Source organism: Mycteria americana, chromosome 2 (genome assembly GCF_035582795.1).
Source record: "Mycteria americana isolate JAX WOST 10 ecotype Jacksonville Zoo and Gardens chromosome 2, USCA_MyAme_1.0, whole genome shotgun sequence".
NCBI classification, from domain to species: domain Eukaryota; kingdom Metazoa; phylum Chordata; class Aves; order Ciconiiformes; family Ciconiidae; genus Mycteria; species Mycteria americana.
The window spans coordinates 9,242,498-9,263,206 of NC_134366.1; the positions used below are offsets into that span (position 1 = coordinate 9,242,498).

At 41.2% G+C, this 20,709-nt stretch overlaps 1 protein-coding gene across 1 annotated transcript in view; it reads left to right on the forward strand.

The window, feature by feature from the left end:
- DPP6 (dipeptidyl peptidase like 6) overlaps positions 1-20,709 on the forward strand; it is a 429,771-nt gene that overhangs the window by 297,433 nt on the left and 111,629 nt on the right. The window contains exons 6-7 of the mRNA XM_075495503.1: positions 1,730-1,782; positions 19,046-19,127. Coding sequence (XP_075351618.1) covers positions 1,730-1,782; positions 19,046-19,127 — 135 coding nt within the window. The remainder of the gene's footprint in view (positions 1-1,729; positions 1,783-19,045; positions 19,128-20,709) is intronic.

The following is a 20,709-nucleotide window of genomic DNA, read 5'->3' on the forward strand; positions in this document are numbered from 1 at the left end:
TTCAAGATCTCTTTGATATGACTGCATGTAGATGAGAGAACGGTAATTTATTTGACATCATCTGAAACAGGTGGCTCTAAAAAGGACACCTGTACTAAAATAAATGCTAGCTTGCAGTGAATTCACTTGTGTTCCTCAACCTTCCCTGATATCAATACACCAGAAACTCACCTTGCTGGAGTAGTCTTTATGTATCTGAATGCCTAAAAGGAGATATGATTTTGGGATGTAACCTGATGATGTCCTTGTAACGAAGGGAGTGAATTGCACAGGGGAAGAAGGGAATCGCATCAGTCTGGCATCAGTCTCTGCATTTCGTAGGTAGAAATCCAGTGCTTTCACCTCTATACTCTGGTGGTAGCTTTTTTTCAGGGGGTTCATGCAGTAATATAAGGATTTAGTGTTTGAATTCAAATTGTAACAAAGAAATTTGTTTTAATATCTACAGGATGATGTGCCTTGTGTTTATCTGCCTCTCTACTGAGCCCCCAAAAGATGTAAGCCTGCTATAGACGCCACTATGCAGGCTTGCCCTCAAGAGTGATGGGTAGTAAGTCATGCTTACTTGTCTGTGATGCTAGCGATGTGCTTGGCATGGCCACCGCTGAGGCTGGCAGCACCATCCAGGACATCTCATGGCTTCTTGGCATAAGTAAAAAAAGAAAATTGTTTAAAACCAGAGGTACCTAGGAAAAGTAATTTTGATCAGACAAACTTGGTTGGTGAAGCAGGTATTCAAGAAGTTCCTCCTTTGTCCTCTGGGACAGGATGATTTATGAGAGCTACTGGAGAGGAAGTGGCTTAAAGATTTAAGTAGAAGTCAAATGAAATTATTGTTAGGAGACTTATTTATTTATCTATTTAGTAGCATACAGTAACAGGACAGAATAGCAAAAGCGAGTGCCTGTATAAATGTATATAAAGTCACTCATATTTGGACCTTTCACACTAGTGCCCTGACTCTTGTGTTGCTCAGCATTGCGACCTCGGGCAACCACAGATCACTGTTAGGGATAACGTTGTCACTAGCAGAAAATCACCAACTCCTAAATCGCCGACCTTGGCTCTGATATTATTACTTACTACTTAGAAAATAAGTAATAAACTCTCCCTTCTGAGATGACCTGCATACAAGCTGACAAGCTCCTCCCCAAGGCCCAAAGAGTGCAAATTAATATGAAGATGCAACTTAGCAGGTCAAACAAATGCGAGGTCAGCTTTATGCCCTGAGTCAATAAGGTTTTATTTGCTGACTGACAGGGGTCTTACAACCAGCTCTGAGATCACCCGGCGTCACTCCCTGTTTTATTTATGTGGGAATAAAGCAAAAAAATATGCATTATATCCCTGTTGTGTCTAGTTATAATGATGGAGAATATCTCCAGCTGACCAAGGTGTCCTCATTAATGATTGTTCTATATTTAGCCCTTGCAGAGACCATGTGCCCCCAGTTTAATCAAAGACCTGGTAGTCATGGTAACGACACAGAGCATCTGGATGTATACGATTTGCCAAACACTGTAATAAAGTGCAAGATGAAAAGAACACACAACAGCGTTAGATGAATTAATGTATTGTTCTTTTCCACTACAGATTTTGAAGTGTTTATAAGAGCTCTCTAGCCATAAATGCTAGATTGTTTTTGCAGAAAAAGAGCCCTATTAATACACGTGACAATTACTAATCTGGTTTTTTTTTTAACGTTTTGTTTCTTAATTTTGTTTTGCAGGTGTATCAGCATTCATATACGGCATATTATGTCCTCAGCAAAATACCTCATGGGTAAGCAGTTTTTCAATGTCTTCATTTTAAAACTCAGCCATTAAGAATTCCGCAAAATAATGTGTATCATGACAAACAGTTTCCTGTGACAGCCCTTTACAATGGTCTGGCATTCAGCTGCAGCATCCACTGAGCTGTGTGTTGTACAAAAGATGACATAGTCTGGAAACAGAAGTACTCAGCTTCCCCGGAGAGTCAGACTACATGAGTTTAATATTCCAGTTTTCAAGTTTTTGGCTAGAATATAGATGTGTTGGCGTCTGGCTGAGAGCTGCGTTTGGCCACTCACCAGAGCACTGTCAGAGGATCTATCCAGGGGTGTTTAGTCCCTTAAATTTGGTCAGAATTGAGGCATTGCCCTTCAGTTTTGGATCTCTTGGCAGAGTGCCTTGGTACAAATGCATCCCATCTGAAGGCAGATAGACCAGTAGTCTGTTCCCAGGATTCCGATGCTGCTTAGATACATGCACTCACAGTTATACTGAAGCTATGAGCCTTTGGGCTTATAGTTTATCTTTTCAGAGAGTGTAAGGTAAGTGCAGAGAAACAGGAATGCCACATAGGCTTTACACAGCATTTCTAAACTTAATGAAAGCATACTGCTTTACCTAAAGCATGTAGCATGAAAGGTTATGTATCAGCACAAGTAATAAACTTCCATCACACAATGCTTCTTCATTTAGGTCCCCCTATCCACTGGAGGTCCTGAGGTAGGCTCAGTGTTTAACACAGGCATCAGTTAGCTTGAGGGGATCCTTCTTTAGCTTTGGTTAGTTGCAGTTTTTTAAATCCCCCTTTCTCAGCTTTGTCTTCGTGGCGCTGCAAGTTACCTGTGGCTCCAACTCCATCACCCTGCAGCTCATCTCACCTGTTGTCCTGGTTTTAGCTGGGATAGAGTTAATTTTCTTCAGTAGCTGCTATAGTGCTGTGTTTTGGATTTAGCATGAGAATAATGTGATAACACACTGATGCTTTAGTTGTTGCTAAGCAGTGCTTATACTAAGTCAAGGACTCTTCAGCTTCCCATGCTCTGCCAGTGAGGAGGTGCATAAGAAGCTGGGAAGGACCATAGCCATGGCCAAAGGTCTATTCCATACCATATGAGGTCATGGTCAGTGTATGAACTGGGGGGAGTTGGCCAGGGAGCAGGGATCGCTGCTTGGGGACGGGCTGGCATCGGTCAGCGGGTGGTGAGCAGTTGCATCACCTGTTTTTCCTGGTTTTTTTTCTCTCTCTTTTTGTTGTTTTCATTACAATTTGTTGTTGTTGTTGTTATTATTTTTATTTTATTTTATTTCAATCAGTAAACTATTTTATCTCAACCCATGAGTTTTCTTACTTTTGTCCTTCCGATTCTCTCATCCCACCGGGGGGGAGGGTGAGCGAGCGGCTGTGTGGTGCTTGGTTGCCAACTGGGGTTAAACCACAACACCTATCTTGTTTCTCTAGAGTTTAGCCCATAGTTTCTACCTGCTTTTCCCTTAAAAGATACCTTTTTTTAATATACTTTAAGGACTGGCCCAACTGGTCAGGAATGGGATGACACCATACCAATAAGATATATGTAGGCATATGATGATACATGGTGTTTCAGAATGACCTTTCCACAGCACCAATAGAAATGTATAAGTTGCACAGCAAAATTCCTCAAATAATTTTCAGTAAATACAAAGCTGAAAGCCAGGAAGCTGATGCCAGGTTGTGTGTTTTAAGTATCATATTGGCAATAAGAGTGGGAATGGTAAAAAGGAAACATATAGTTGGGCTCTGCCATTTCTGTAGAACGTTGACTGGTTATAAAACATATAATTTCAGTATCTGCTGTGTTTCTTCACTGAGTTGTCATTTCTATACATTATGGCTAAACAGGCAGTAGATGTTTTGGATCCTTGCAATAGCTGGCAAAACCTGCAAAGTTTAAAAAAATCCACTTGGTTTATACACAGGGTGATCATAGGATCACCAGATAACTCAGGCTGGAAAGGCTCTTCCAAGGTCCAGCCTCCTGCTCAAAGCAGGTAACTCAGACCATTATCCAGTTGGGTTTGGAAAACCTGCAGGGAAGGGGACTGTACAGCCTCGCTGGGCAACCTGTCCCACTGCCTGACTGTCCTCACGGGCAGAAAGTTTCTCCTTATATCCAGTCTGAACCTCCCCTTTCAGCTTATATCCACTCTCTCTCACCCATACCACTGTATTAAATGGATTACTGTGTCTCTGACTTAGGAAAACACGGGGGCAAGTCCTGTTTATTTCTGCATCCATGGGCCAGGTGCCTGCCCCTGAGAGAAGGCAGGATCCTGGCCATACCTGTGTGCTCAGTGTTTCCTACTGCTCTTTGTAGGCAGCTCCCACTATGCCCATGTACAGTGGATCCGCAGCCTTCCCACTGGGCAGTTCTCAGGGGACCTCACTGTTTAACACAGGAATGATGTTTTAAGGACAAAAGTCCTGGAAGTCAGACAGTGCAACACCTACATTTTTGAGGCCCATGCCCTCTTTCCAATACAGTTTCTTTGGTACAGTAACCAATGTGTTTAACAACAGAGAAGTACAGATTCAATAGCAAGACATAAATACATCTCTCAGCATTTTTTCCCCATAAAAATACTAGTTACATTCAGGTGTTCCTCAAGGATTTGTCTCAGCACACTTGTCCACAAACACACAGACAAAAAAAAAAAAAAAAAACCCAAAAAAACCACCAACCCAACAACAAAACCCCCTCAAACAACAACAAAAAAGCTGAAATAATTTTCTTTGGCTTCTACCTAGCAATGGAGAAACAATACTTTGTACAAAAAAATCTGTACTAGAGACATGCATGTTTTAAAATCTTTGAGCCCTGGAGCCTGTATCTTCAGCTTCCCTACAGCTTGTATCTTGTGATTGACTCACCACAAAAAATCATGAGCTCCAGGTTAAGTTGTTTCCATGTACAGCTGGAACATGGGAATTGGGAGATTTCTCACCATCATCCATGTCAAAGCTCTGGTGTCCCAGAGTGACATGCTCCAGACTTCTTCAGTCTCTTTCCTTCCCTGCCTCAATCTGGTCTTCATTTTTGCTTTTCTTTTTTTTTTTTTTTTCAGGATCTTACTGGTTTTATTTAATTTTTGAAAACTCCATCTTTCTGGCAATATATCTGAAATCTCCTCTGAAATCAGCTTGTGGGCTGAAAGGGTGTTGAGCAACAGGATGAACACAGCATGAGCACATAAGCTTTGTATCTGCAGTAAACCTGGCTAAGAGCAAAAGCATTTGACTGACACCACAGTTCTATTCCAGACAAAACAAAGGTGGAAAAAATAGAAATATCATGCACAGTATGTATTAGAAATGCTAAAAATGAACAATAGAGTGGTCCAGGCAGTTTGCTACTACTGCATGATCTTTCTTCGTCCCTGACAACCAGCTTCTTGTTCCCCCCAGCTTCAACTATATTGCACACTCAGCTGTGTTTCACCTTGCTCTCCGTGTTTGGTTGAGCAGCAGTGCAGGCAGTTGGAAGGTTGAATGTGTCAGAGGAGTATCCATTATAAGGGGAAGATTTGGAAAGTGAGAGGGTGCCAGAAGGCATGCAGATGTGTCAGGCATTGGTGTCCCCACAGCATGATATAGTGTTGGATCAGGTGACTGCTGGCAGGAGGAGGGTTGGAAGGATTGCTGCATATCGTGTTGGTACAGGTAGGGTTTACAAAGTGATTTAGGCTGTAGGTACGTATACAGGCATTGCAAACCATATTGTACAGTAACAGTCGCGTTGATCTTTCAGGTGATCAAAGTGCGTGTGAGTGATGGAACGGGTGGCACATTACCATTTCCCTGGAACATAGGCGTTTATCGTTCCTTTGGAGTCCTGTGTATATTTTAGGGTAGTGCACGAAGAGAGAGGACAGGTGTAGCAGGTGAACATGATGTAACAGGTGATGAAATACATCAACTGAAAGTAGAGCCTCCGTTGGATGAAGGGGTAAAAATCTCTTCATCACCTATTTCATATTTGACACAGGCATATTGCTCTGATGGATGTGTGTGGATGAAGATTGTTGAAGGCAGGACCAAGCACACTGACACAACACAAGGTTCAGTTCAGCTTGACATTCCAGGTCCTTTGGTGACGACAAAATTTGCAAGCCACAGGCAGCATCCTTGCCCTCCACCTGACGAAACACGAGTGGCAAAAGCCTTTGGCACTGAGCAACAATCCCTTTGCCATTTCTACAAACGGTTTTCGTGCATTAGTCCTCTTCTGCACATAGGCACCAGCATTACACCCCCTTGGTGTGTGCCAGTGGTGCCTCGGCATACCTCCAAATCAGCAGCCAAGGCTGGTGAACAAACTCACTCCCCTCCGCAATATCCCTCCTGCTCATTAGACACTCACTCCTGGAACCAGGCTGTGACAGTGTGACTTTCCCTGTGCTCTCTCGACCCTTTTCCTCATCCTCGGCTATCATCTGCCTTGTCAGGAAGGCCACACAGTTTAGGCTTTGTACCCACTCATGCCCTTGCTACACCCCTGCTGAGGCCAACTAATAAGGAAGCCAATTAATCTAATCTGTGGCATCACTTTTTAAATAACTTGACATTAATCTGCCAGCATAAATTGCTTTTTAAAGGGAAATTTCTAATTATTTTTGCCATGTTCTGCAGACTCTCCAGATTCAGGCTGTGGCTGAAGTCAAAAGGGGCTTGTACCGGCATTTTCCAGATTTCATTCTGAGCTCTCCATAAGTTTGACAAGCCAATTTGGGCACGTCCTTAGCACATATGTTCACAAATGGTATTTTATACAGGGTGCAGGACTGCAACATTTTTCTATAAGAGCTGTTGTGGAAGTAAACTCCCCACATAAGGGGTAGCAGCACAATTTGGCTCTCTATAGGACAACTAATATATGCCAATGACATAGACTCAAAGGATCTTATTTAAAAATGAAAGTAAGCCCGAGGTAGAAGAAAGAGTAAGTATCCCTGCAGGGATATTTACTGCACAGATGTCTCCTTTTTTGTTATTTCAGCCTTCTCACAGCCTCTTGGTAAACTCAGGGTAGAAACCTCTACGGTTTTGCCACATTTGCCTTCTGTTTTCAGTGGCCCATGGTTTTCAGTTTTCACAGGGGGAGCCGGCTAAGGTCCGCAGTTTTGATTTTCCTGGACTGAGGTGTGTAGGGAGTTTATGTTCAGTTCAGCTTTCCTGCATGTCACCCATTTTTCTCCTGCTGGTCACCCAAAAATGAGATGCTGGCGCCGGGTGCCATCTAGTGGAACAAGGCTCTGCGCTCGCTGCTCGTGTTCCCTGGTATGAACATCTCCGAACCGCCCCATCTGCTTTCCTCTGAACGGTGCTGCTTTTCAGATATATCTGCCGATAACTGCTTACAGCTGTCTGCATTATAAATATTTTTGCAAAGCTCCTCTCATAACCCCACAGTTGCACTTGGCGCATTGTAATTGCCAGCTAGTTGTAATTTATAGGCACTGCGATAGCATCTGCAGGTCTCGATGTGGAACAGGGAGCTCTCGTGCAAGGTGCTGGGAAAAAGTGGAACACAAATACCATATACAGTTATTTCCCAATATTATTTTTCCTGACTTTGGAAAATAAAAATTTAGCAATACAACGTAGGCAACAACCTGCTTATTAAATTCAGCCACCGACAATTGTTTTATTCTTCTGTGGGTTTTAATAATGTTGCTCCTACTGATTCCACTGTGGATGATTGTAGTCATTCACATCCTTCACTGAAATAAGGGAAAAACCTTGTTCAGGGTTTTCATGGTCAGGCCATGACTGACCAGTGTTCCCCTAACCTTGTTGCAGGATTTCCCTCACCAGTGCAAGGTCATTTCACACCAGTGCAAGGTCATTTCACACCAGTGCATGCTGCTGGACCACTGGTTTGATCTGGCACCGCAGGTCCTACACAAGAGCTAATTTTGGACTGATATCCAAAGGGGTACCACTATCTTTATCTTTTTGCTATGGCCAGCAGAAATGTTACACTTCTTTATAGTTCTGTGTTGTGTTTGCATTCCCCAAAATAACGCCCAGCATAAAACATACATTTCCTCGGACCTCTTAGTGTTCATCCAGTTCTGCATGAACCATTTCCCTCTGAGCACAGCTGAGTGGCAGGGATTAGCGCTGACCCTCTCGCATGAGCTCTCAGCACGGTGTTAGCACACCCAGATGGGATATGTCAATGGGAGCTTCCAAATATACTCATAGGGATCAGTGAGAAAACCAGCAGTTATTCCCACTCCTCATTGATTTTGTGTATGGGAAGGAGGGAACTGTACACAGTTACTCCTAAACAGAATCCATATTTCTTCCCAAATTGATCTGGTGTAGTCAGAGGAACATGGTAAGTAGATCACAGGAGCAATCGTGAAGCTGAGTTCAGCCCTTCCTGCCTGCACTGCCAAGGGTCCATAAAATACCGCACGCATCGCCCACACTGAGCCCCCAGTAACTTCAAGAGAAGTCCCATGAGTGGAGTGAGTGCAAAATATGCACTCATATTTTGGAGAGCCACGGAAGTGATAACAGGAGGAGGAACTGAGCATGTGCTTACTGTGAGTAAATTTTCAAAGTGATGTCTGTAGATCTCTCTGCAGAGCTCTCACTAATGTTCCTGTCTCCTGTCTCTTTTATACAAGCTACTGGCAGGAAGGAGGTTAAAGTGAACTAAAGAAAACTTAATCAGATTTGTACACACCCTATTGTATAATATTTTGAAAGACAACAAGGTTTTCCTTGTACATGCTCCCATTTCCACACAGTAAAAGGAAAACGTGTTTCATTATTAAAATCATGGTTAAAAAAACTTCAGGGAACTGGCTCTGCTGCAGACATCTGTCCATTTGACCAAGACTGTTCTATTTTATTTTGTTCTGGCCTGTTATGCCCCTTCTCTGTAGCATTAAAGAAACTTCCTATGCCTCAGTGTCCCCTTCTGGAAAGCAAGGAGAGAAATACTGCTTACCCAACAGAGGCGATATGTGGTAATTACTGCAGAGAGTGCTGCACAATTTCACTCTTTAACATTTATAAACTCGTACTAGAGCCCACATTTTATTTTAAGAGGAAAAAGTACTGTAATTAATAAAGTCTGTTTTCAGCTAATTAAATTTTACTTGGAGGAGCTGAATATTTTCCCCCAACAATGATATATAGAGGTTGAAATAAACCCTTATAAAAAGGTAGGTAAAACCAAATAACAATGTAAAATTTGTTAAATAAGTAGAAAAATATATTCTGCAGTTCGTGAAGAATCTGCTTTTGCTGCTACTTTGCTCTCCTCCCTCTTTACCAGTTACCATTCCATAGTTTTTATCGTATTTTTGAGATAGTTTATATAGTTAATTAAGACACCTCTGCTGCATAGTGTGGTGACTTTTATGCCAGACTGTAAATAACAACATCCTCATGATGTGATATGCTTTTTCAGTTGTATTTGGACAACAGCAGACTGGCCCTTGGAATAGTTAAACTTGATAGCTTGATTGTGGAGCCTGACCTTAAATCCTCTGAAGTGGATAGGAATCTTTCAGCTGAGTTTACTGGCATTTGGCTCAAGCCCTGACGGAGCTGTTGGGCTTCTCGCTTTTTATAATTGTCTGAATTAAACACTCTGTAAACCACTGGAACAGTGGTTAAATCACACACCGGCTTATTGCTTGGGAATACATTTTGTACCTCTTTAAAAAGAAAGAGCCAGCATTTTATTAAGCAAGGCCGTTATTTGAGCATCACTCACTTCCAAGCAGTGGCAGGCTGAAAGCAGCTCAGCCTCGGAAGGCAGTTCAGGCAGGACTCTTGGCTGTGCTGGTGGGAGGAAATCCACTTCAGCAGCTCAACACCATATCATTTCCCCAGGGGATTTGCCATTTGCTCGCCCATGTTGGTCACTGCATAGCATTTTTTAATGTGAAATGTTCCTTTCCTGTGTAGGCAAAGCAATTCCTACCCATGCTTCTCTCTTCCAGAATCAGTTGTGATGTGGGTGGACACCTTAGAAACCATGTATAGCGATAATAATAACGAGTAGTCCCCTGATGGGAGGGTTTGATATTAAGAGTTAGAGTAATGACTGCTGAGACTAAAAAAAAAAAAAGGATCTTGGGTAATTAATACTTAGATGCAGATGTTAGCAGTTTAGCAGAGAAAAGCCCAGCAACCAACCCCTTTATGTTACAGAAAAGGTCGATAGCTTACGGCTCATCAGGAAAAAAAAAGGAAAGAAGAAAGATTCGAAGCAAACTCTCTCCTAGTGTTTGTCTGAGACAGCACCCCCTGAAAGGGCGGCAGAGCTCCTATTAAATTCTGTTCTTGAATAAAATGTGCTTCGCTGGTGAGAAACTTATCTGGATTTGGAAATGTTCGCGTGCAAATGAAACTCGTCTGGTCCCCAGGCTGTGGTCAGCCTCCAAATCATAGACACTGCCACAGGGTACACGCACATCCCAACACTGACCACCACCAAAACTTGGCACGTTGGCATGGGTTCTCCTCCTTATTCACAGTCAACAAGGCTGAGTTAATACATAGAGTTTTCACAGAAGAGGGAAACAAAGTTGGATGAAAGAGAATGTATAAAATGATGGTGCATAGTACCAAATAGGCAACTAACCACAGCCTGTACAATTGCTGTTTCCATGCATCACCTTCCCAGAAATAAACGTGTTCTGTAGGTAGATTTTCATAGTGGGGATTGGGATTTTTTTGTTTGTACTTTTGTCCTAATGTTCAAGGTTCTGGGAGGGGGTCCACTAAAATAGGAACAAGAAACATGCATTTCCCAGGGGGCCATTTTTGCTCTGCTGCTACCAGGCTGTGGAGACGCCCTGCAGCCTGGGCCTTGATTATTTGTTGCTGCGGTTGGGTGACAAAGTCTTTCAGCCTACTTAAACTCTCAATGCATTGTTGTTTGATTACACAGCACAAAGAATGTGTGCTGCATGTTACAAAACACAGACTCATTTTTTTGTGGGTACCTTAAAAAAAAGCCAGTTTTGAGGACCCAAACCTGTAAGATTATGGGCATTTCCTGGCTGTGACGGGGTTTAATGGGGCCTGGGCTCAGGTTATACAGTGAGGTCTGTATAGGGACCTGTGCCCAGTCACTGAGGACTATATAGTGATCTGTGCCCCACCTCTGAGGAATATATAACAGTCTGTGCCATAGCACTTGTGTGCCTCAGCGGTGTCCTGTGGGTCCCTTTCATCCTTGCTACCTGGTTCTGTGACCACTTCACAGGTAGGCACTAACCAAATTTAATCGGCTGAAAATTTCTTGTTATCCCAAAATAGGCATCCGGCCCCCTGGAGGAGCTCAGAACATAGGGGAAAGAAGAGAATGGGGAAATTTAGGAAATGCAAGAAAGGACGTTTGCGTGGAGAAAGGGTGCTACAGCCAGGGCTTTCCTTGATACAATAACCGCTGAGAAGGTCTCTTTATGGCAAAGGTGATATAATCCCAGGCTGAGAGCCCAGACTGTGTCACACCAGCCCTGATGTCTCTTCACCCCTTACCCTAACCTTCCATGTATTGAATGCTGCACTACAAATTTGAGGAGATAAGACAGCAATAGAAAAGGTTGCTTTCCTATGTCACACATGAGAAGGAGCTAGAGGAATGAAAGGGCCTTCCATATGCAGCGTTGTGAAGGCAAAAGTTACACCCCGTTTCAAACACGAGCATTTCCTTTTGCGTGTGTACTTGAGGTTTGTACATCTCTTTTATGGGACAGAAGGCCTAGAGTGGTATTTTAGTCCTTTAAATAAGGAGAGTATTTTACAATCCACTTTTAAACTGTATCTGAAATCAGGCTAATTGTGGTATTGCTTAAAAGTGCTCATATCACTGTTGATAAGAAATGGAAATAATGGCTCTTCGAAGTGTATGCCTTGTTTATTTTAACTGATGAGGACATGGTCTATGGGGGGAGAGGCTGTTTGGAAGAGTATTTTGTTTCAATATTCCTGAGAACCCATGCATAAACCTCCAAGATCTCCTTATGCTGTTGCTATGAGAAGAAATAAGATTTCCTCAAGACTATTAGTTTTCAAAAAAGATACGGAGAATACTGAGTCACTCTGGTTTTGTCTGAAACCCAGTAACACAAACTGTTAGATTAGTTTAGAGCACAAGCCCAAGAATCAATTATTTGCCCCAATTAAAATTGTGACCTAGAGTCCAGTGAAGTCATATTGTAACGAGGCACTTCTGCTGGCTCTGGTAGTAGTCGACTACAGCTGTATCTCATTTTATGTACTAATAATCCCATATTGCTCTCTGCAGGCATCACATCATGGTGCTATATTTTTATTAGGGCTTGGAAGTCAGACAAGGTCAGTTGGATAGAAAATGCTAAGGTTTAATCACAAACATCCTTTCCTGGAGACTGGCAGTGTCGCTCTGAAGAACCATGTGCATTCATCCCAGGCTCATTATCGTTGAGATCTTCCCAGTTAATTCTTAAACATCTCAATGCTTACTGGGTTGTTTCTCTTCAACCTGTATTTTTTGCCCATATTTTGGATAGCTAATCTTTGGATAGCTGTAGTTCTGACTAGCCTTCTTGATAGCATTCAAATATTTAGATTTTCATTTTTCCATGCCTCTTGTAGGTAAATGGACTTGAAATCCTGATAAATCCAGGGCCTTAGCTCATGCCTGGAGTAACTCTCAGAACAGTGCTGGCTGAGAAACCTCTATAGAGTAAGAGAAAATTACATGAGTAAGAGAAAATTACTTTTAAGTGGTTGTGTTTATCACCCGAATGCTATCACCTCTCATTGTCTCTTTAGGGGACAAAATATGACTCCAGGAACAAAAGTTCTTTAAAAAAATGCAGTAAAAATTCACTCTGTCATCTATGATTTAGAGAGGTCACATGAGAAACATGATAATGTCATCATTTTAAAAGTAATGCTACCAGTATCTAAGGACCATTTCCACTGTTTGCTTACTCAGGGAAACCCAGAGATTTTGATCAACTGCTTGCAGTCCTCCAGCCTGCATTGCCATGACTCCTAGCCATGTACCAGTCTCCGATGCATTTTTAAATCAGTTTTTGCAGACCTTCACTAGAAAGGCAAGCCTGTGCCATCGTTTTACATAATCCCCAATGGAAGTTGGTGGCTCCTTTTCTGACACGTGATTGATTTTAAAGTGGTATTAGTATTGTGCAAGATTTTGCGGGCCCAGCACCAAATATTACATTGATGGATGCTTTACGCACACAAGCGGACTATAATCAAAAAGACCTCTGAGGTCATATAGTTGGCTTGAATCTGACTGGATTGCCAAATTAGGGACAAATGTTTTAGATTCCATTGCTTTTTGTCTTTTATGCTCTAAATCCATAGAATTCATTCATGTTGGACAAAATGGTTGGTGAGCTCAGTTGTTTTTAAGAACAGCTGAATGATCTGATGAGTATCTGTAGTTGAAATTAATAAGTTCAAATTGCTTTCATTACCTCCTTCTACTTTTGTTCACTGAAAAGTGCTGTAAGGAAAATATGCGTATGTGTGCGTATGTGCATTAAATATTTAATAGCGGACGAGCCTAGATGAATGGAAGAGCATTCCCCATCTATTTAAGCACTTTTATTAGAATTCCAGGAGGATTCTTTTAGTTGCATCTTCTGACAGTCTGATTTCTTGATTATCTGTTCTGGCAAGTCTTTGATTCCCATTTGTATTATATTTTATTCTATCTCACTGCGAGTCTCTCCAGGGCTGTGTATCTCCTGGGAAGCAATTTTCTTAATGGCACCTGTCTCCTCATCTCCTTGGTGAATACTGAAGTAAACAAGTCATTTAATTGTTTAAGAATGCATTTTTGCTTCTCAAGAAATGGCATTCCTTCTTCTTGGAAATATTTCACTCTTTCTCCAAGTCCTTATCTATGGTTTTCTGTACATTTATGAACACATATGTTCTACATGCTTTTATTTCTTTTTGCAAATTTTCTCTAGTGCACTTTTTTCTCACCATGCATCAAAAACTCTTAATTATTATGAAGTTTCCAGTTCTTTATAACCCTTCTAGATCTCTTCTCTACATGCTGGTTTATATCTCTTTTTTTCTTTCTTTCTTTCTAAGGAAGAAGAAATCTGGCTAAGCTGCTCTCTGATTTTATGCTATTAGAAGTAGACGTGAAGACACAAAGTTCTGGTGCTGAGACAGATAGTTTAGAAAGATAGATAGTTTTTTATAGCTAACCATGAAAAAGTCTTAAAGTACTGTGAGCTGATGTGCTTAGGGCTGTTGTCTTTCAAAATATTCAGTGCTGGCTTGATGCAAATAGCAGGAGGGGATATTTCTGCCTTCCCCACACTTTTTTTAAACTATCTTTATTTCTTCAACTTCTTTGCATGTACTATTGAAATCTTCATATACTTTCTATATTTTCCAAAATCATGGCATAGTTTGAAACCCCCGCCATAGCAAGGGGGTTCAAAGTTTTTCTTAAGAACTCATTCCAGCTCATATACATAGTTTTGGTTATTTGCTTAGAGGATGGACATGTCAGAGCAGCCTTTGGTGCAAATTGTTGCATTTTTGCTCACATTGGCAGCATGTGCAAAGAATTTCCATACAAATCCTATTGTTCTGTATTTAAAATTAAAATTAAAAGTTATTAAAACAGACCCTAGAAGAACAGGCTATACCATACCCCAGACTTTGACTGCTTTTTTCAGTTTCAGACTTTTTCAGTCTGGCATTGTAAAATATTTTTCTTGAAATAAAAAGGAGCCTCTCCCTCAATTACAAATTTTCCAATTACAGTGGAAAATTTCTATTGTTTTTTAAGTTGCTTTTGAAGAACTTAATACAGAACAGTTTGTCATGTTTGTGCTCAGGGGGACACTCAGTGCCATGAAGTCTCTGAGGGAAAGTGGTCTTCTTTAGAATAGGAGAAAATGTCAGAAGAGGGAACACATAGATGTAAAAATTTCAGCAAAAACAATACAATCTCTTTAAAACTAGTTCCTCATTAATCACGGTAGTTTTTAAGGTCAAAACCAGGCAACCTGATATGTTGGATTAGTTTGTTTTATTCTACATGTATGTTCTGAGCTAAATTACAAGCAAAAATGATTTGGCAGACAGCACGCTAATTGCACTCAGGGATTTGCCTTATTCAGAAATTTTGAGAGGAGACTTTTTGGCAGAAGTCTTCATCTAAATGAGCAAATTTCACAATTTACTATTTCCGTGTTTTGTGAACAGTGTGCTGAAATCATGCCCCTGTCTGGAGCAATTTAACAACCTCAGCTCCAGGCAATGTCGTCTTAACATGGAAGGGTTTATACAGCACCTGCTCCATCTTCTGTCTGCCCTAAAACAACATTATTATTCTCTTCTTTCCCAGGCTTTAAAATCAATCATTTTAAGAGATGAAAGAAATAACAGCAACCCTTTAATAAGGCCTTGCTATTTCTTTGGCTAGAAATGAAGATTAAGGTCCTTTTCTGTAAGGAAGTAGTGAAAACGGTGTGAGGATGCAGTGAACCTATTTCTTCATGCAAACCAATAACAGGAGATATACAGGCTGCCTTCAGAATAGCCCATTTCCAAGCCAGCATCCTGCACAAATGAGCTCACAAGGGGAAGGCTCAGATCCAACCAAGGCCTAATTATGAGGGTCCGTGAGGAGCACTGGCTCTTTGGAGAGGCTGAGATGACCCATAATATTGATTGATTCCAGAAAAAATGCACAAGAATTTTAAGCAGGCTGTTTTGGAGGAGAAGCAGGGGTGTAGCTATGGAGGACTGTATAGCTTTTCAGCAATAACATACCTCCCAGAAAGAGCTGACCGGCATGAGGTCCCATTTATGCAGCAGTTGGAAAATGGACGAGTGCTCCTGGGATATCGGTGTGCATTTGGTCTGACTCCCTTAAGGGATTTTTACCAAGGAGAACTAAAGGTCCAGCATAGTATGAGATAATCGGAAATGTGTTTGATAGTTGCTCTCCAAATGGGTTTTTCAGTTGGAGGATCACTAAGAGCTTTCCTGGGGACAGCGGTAGAGGGTTGTGGCCATCCCGCCTGGAGCAGCTGTGTAGACAGCTCCTCTTCCTCCTCTATAGGTGATATAATGGGTTTGTAACAGGGTTGCTTGAGGCTGCCAGGGAGGGGGTGTCCACGTGTATTCCACCACAGACCATGCACCCATAGCCTGAGTAAGCGTGTGGGAATCTGGTCTTTCATGGTAGGTTTCACAAGTAGGTGAATTCAATTTTCATGCCACCTTCAGGCTTGCTGACAGCCCAGTCTCCCCTGGCCACTGCTATATAGCCTATCTCCAGCTCATTCCTACAGTTTCTCTGAAGCCTGCTAGGTCAGGCTTGGCAAGGAGGGATGTCTTCTCAATCCCTTTGCATGTGACACTGAAGTTTCCTGCAGATGAGGGAACGGATGTTGCTACTCTAGAGAACAGGATTCTCTTCAGAAGCAATGGGGAACAAAACCAAAATCTACCAAGACGAAAATGTCCATCTCTCAGGAGTGTTTGTGGGGGAAAACCAGGATCTTAGACTGCTTTCATAGCCTGTGGTAGAAAAGAATAACTCAGAGCATGAGGATGGATGGATGGCTACCACCTACCTTCAGAGGTCTACATCACAACCTGGATGTGCATGCTGTTACGTGCTGAATATAGAGGCAGTTTATGGTACCTAGTTTTGTAAATGAGGTTCCTCCAGACAATATAAAATTCCATCAGTCAGCCTTTCTATCTGCACATTTATCAAAAGGTTTCAAGGCAAACAAACAAGCTTTTGCTACAAAAGAAATTTCCCAGCCATTCTGAACAATTTAAGAATGAACTCAGGAGATGCAATTCTATTTTTCCCCAACCATATCAGAGAAAGGGAAGATGACCTTGCTGTTTTGTCTGCAGCAGAGCTCTTTCCTGGTAGACCAAATGGAGGGCTTTTCCTTCTGTGTTATCAAGTACCAAAGCTGGTTTATGCAGCATTTCTTATTGTGTTAGAGTTTTCATCTTCTAAAAGATGATGCAGTGAGCAGAACTGACAGGACTTGTCTGGACTCTGGTCTGAATTATTGGCTGTAATTGATATGTCTGTCTCAACTCCACCTGTGTTATCCGAAGTATTACAGGTTGGAGTTCTTACAATTGTATAATCTGTTTATTTGGGGGGATATTTCCCACTCTATATATAATATCTTGCTCGCCTTCTCACATGAGTAAAAAGCCCAAGAACTAGATAATTCATTTGACAAAAAATGAAGTACTTTTTTTTTCTCCCATAAGAGGTTTGGTTTGATTCACTAGTTTTCTCTCTTCCTCCTGTACTCAGAGGTTACTCTCTCTTGAGATAATCACGATAGCTAACCAAAGAGATTGAGTATTGATTCTTAACAAGAATAGCTGACTTGAAACTTAAGTAGCTAATGCATACAAGCTTGAAAAGATACAGAAGAGATTGTAGGGCTATTCTTTCTGGAATGGGAATTTTGTGGCTGCTGTTGGTAGGAGTTCAGTATGACACTTACCTGTTCTTTTATCCATACCTTACAAAAATGACTTTAGGCTACCCACAAAGACATCTTCTGGTTAAAAACTGTGAGACAAAAAGACATAATTTTACACTGCCGGCAGCAGTTGTGAGTGACACTTTGCCTATAGAGCCAAAAGCTATCTACGTACCCTTCAGACTTGAAGGATCAGTGCTCATCAAACCCCTCCTGCCCCTCCACATTCCTAATGGATCCCATCTGCATCAAACCTGCCATCCTGAGCACTTCGTTTAATCAGCTCCATGGACCTCTTCACAGGGGCCTTGCAGACATTATGGGTTATGGTTTATAATCACTGATACTTACCTTCTAGTAGGAGAGCAGAAGTTGCTGTTCCAGCTGCAGGAGTTATGGAAGGGGGAAACTGTAGGCATCGGTGTCCTCATCTAGGGTCTGCCCTGATTCTAGCTGTTCTTTGAACAGGAGTTCACAGGAAAAGCAAGCGTTTTCACACTGGACAGACTGCACAAAATCAATTTCTAAACACTCTTCTTGCTGCTGTCTTTGGACTTGCTACAACAGCCCCAGTGCAGTGGGAATGTGCAGCCAAGGGAGTTCTTGCCTGAAAGGGCAGAGCCGGAGTGTAACCGTGGTGCAGCACCAGGTCACAAAACAGGCAATAAAGAGAATTCAGTTAGTGTCTAATTATTACATTCAGTTTTGTTCTGTTTTGAAAATATGGTCTGGAAAACATTGCCTTTAATGAAGAAATAAACTGTACAAGTAGAGAAGACCTTTTGCTTAAAGGCTAGGCAGGCTTTGGCTCTTTTCTCTGGTTTTGGGTGATGTTGGCCTCAAATTGCCTTGTTATTCCTCTCTGTAGACAAGTGATGATAATGCCCTTACTTTTTAAAGCAGTTTGAGATCTGCTAATGAGGTATACTGTATGTAGGCTTTATTAGTGTTCTTGTTTGTAGAATATTACTCTACACAGAGTTGTAGCAATGTGACTTCAGAATATGTAATGTAATTATTTATGCTGAGTATAAATACCGTCAAGGCAATGCTGTCTGTGCTGTGATAAAATGACATTATGCTGCTCTGACATTTACAAAAAAAGCCTCCTTTTTCTATATTGCATTTGCTATGTCTCACTGATGTTCTGCTACAAAATGAAGGTAATGGATGAAAGAACAAGAAGAGCATTTTGATTTTATTTTCTTAAAAACCGAGATATTTGGTATTAAAAGGAGCTTTTCCCTTCAAAGCCAGGCTGCATATCACTTGTTATACAGTGGCTGAACTTTCCTGCAGTCATGTTCAAAGGAAAATTATTAGGCAGAAAAGCCATAGGGTGAAGAAGATGAAATTATATTTTTCTTGTGGCAGTATGATTCAAAAATATAATTACTGTTTATCCTTTGTGGACATCACCAGTGTTGATAAATACAATTACTTTGTTTACCATCCCTTGACTAATTCTTAAGGCTTAGGCAGTCAGCAGTAGAACTAATGTGTTTAACTTTGTATTAATAAGAACCAGAAATTGTCAGTTAAATATTTGATCTTACCAACACTTGCTAGTGGTATAGTGCTTGCCTTACAGTAAAAAAAATCTACTGAAATCTGTCACTAAATATTAGATGATTCCAGCTGAAAGATGCCTTACAAGATCATGGTGGATTTCCAGAACAGGTGCGCACCAGCTTAAATAAGGACATTCCTGAAGCTGAAATTTTATTTTTCTCTTTTTGCAGGGATCCCCAGAATTTGTATCCCCCTGAGGTCAGCAATGCAAAGCTTCAGTATGCTGGTTGGGGTCCAAAAGGGCAACAGCTGGTAAGAGAAAGAACAAGTGTGCAAATGAATTTAGAGACCATGCTGCTATTGTTTGGAAGTAAAGAAAGAATAATACTTTTTTGACTAGTTTCTTGAAACCTGTGTGGTAGCTTCTAGCATCTTTATTGGGATTGTTTTATCATGTAATTTATTTCTAAAATTCCCAAATATATAAATTTACTGCAAAGTAATTGTGTCTAAAAATGCAGAGAAAGAACACTTTATGAAAGCTCTTTGAGAGGATGCACCTGCTTCTCCCAATGTTGGACACAGGACAGATTATAGACATAATAGACAGTATGATTTAGTTAGCATATCATTTTGCTTCACAAGGGTGTCTTCAGACTTGCAAACTTGGCACTAGGGATATTTTAATATTAGCAGCCCTGTTTGGAGAATGCATCTTTCTAGAACAGAGTTGCCCTGAATTTGCCCTGTAGTTATTCCCAAAATGGACAAAAGTAGAAGGGTATTCTGGAAAGTTTTCAGAGCAGGCTTTAAAAAAAACCCACTTGTCAGGGATTCATTGTGTTTCATGGAGCCTTTCATACTGCAACAATCCTGAAATCTCCAGTGTTCTGTCGCTTGGCTACTGCCATCTTGAATTTGCCCATTTTTTAGAGCACGTATTTCCTGGCCAGATCCCTTGGCTTTGTTTCCTGGTGCAAATCCAATATTAAGACTTTGCATATGCCAAACACTCTCTTTCTACTGTAACAAGAAAAGAAAAAGTGGCAACTTCTTTTTTGATATGGAATTTTTATACCAAAAAATGAGCTTTAAAAGCTCATTATCTGAGAAAATCTGGCATGTCTCCTGTCCCCAGTGCTCTCTTGGGGATTTTTTGTCTGTGTCCTTAACTAGATTGTTTTTAAATTTTGTCATTTAAAAAACAGCAATAGGAGACATTATCATTGCCAGTCTGCAAATCAGGTTGGAGGAAACCTAACAGATACAGGAGCAGGAAAGTCTCTCCTCTGCTCCACCAGGAAAACTGGGTTTGAGAATCATCGACCTCAAATCTGATAGGAGTGGAGATGCAGCAGCCTTTGCCTCTATGCAAAATGACTTCTGAGGAGCTCATTTTTTCTCATTGCACATAGGTACATGCCCCACTTTCATCCTCTAACATGTGCCATTTCTAACACGTGCCATTTCACATTCCTTAGTCTGCTGCCCAACGGATCACTGCTGAGCAGTTTGTACAGATTCACAAGAGACTGGGGTCTGACGCTGACCAAACTCTTTCTTTTATATTCATTTGGGAAGACTGGTGTGTTCTCTTCATTGGGCTTCTGGTCAGCTGATAATGTACAATCAGTTGATAACACGTTATGTTCAACAACTAGAGACTGCCTTTAGGACATGGCAAAGAAAGCAAAAATAGACCAGCATTTTTTTTCTTCACCGTTCCCTGGCTTTTTGCATTTTGAGTCTAACAGACTGAGCTTCACAATGTATAGCAAAAGCTATATCTGCTAATTGAAAGCTAATACCGAGTTGCATTAGTGATTTTCTCCATTTCACAAGTGAATCTTCCTTTCTTTAATACAGTTTTGCCATGAACTTGCGTACCTTGAGT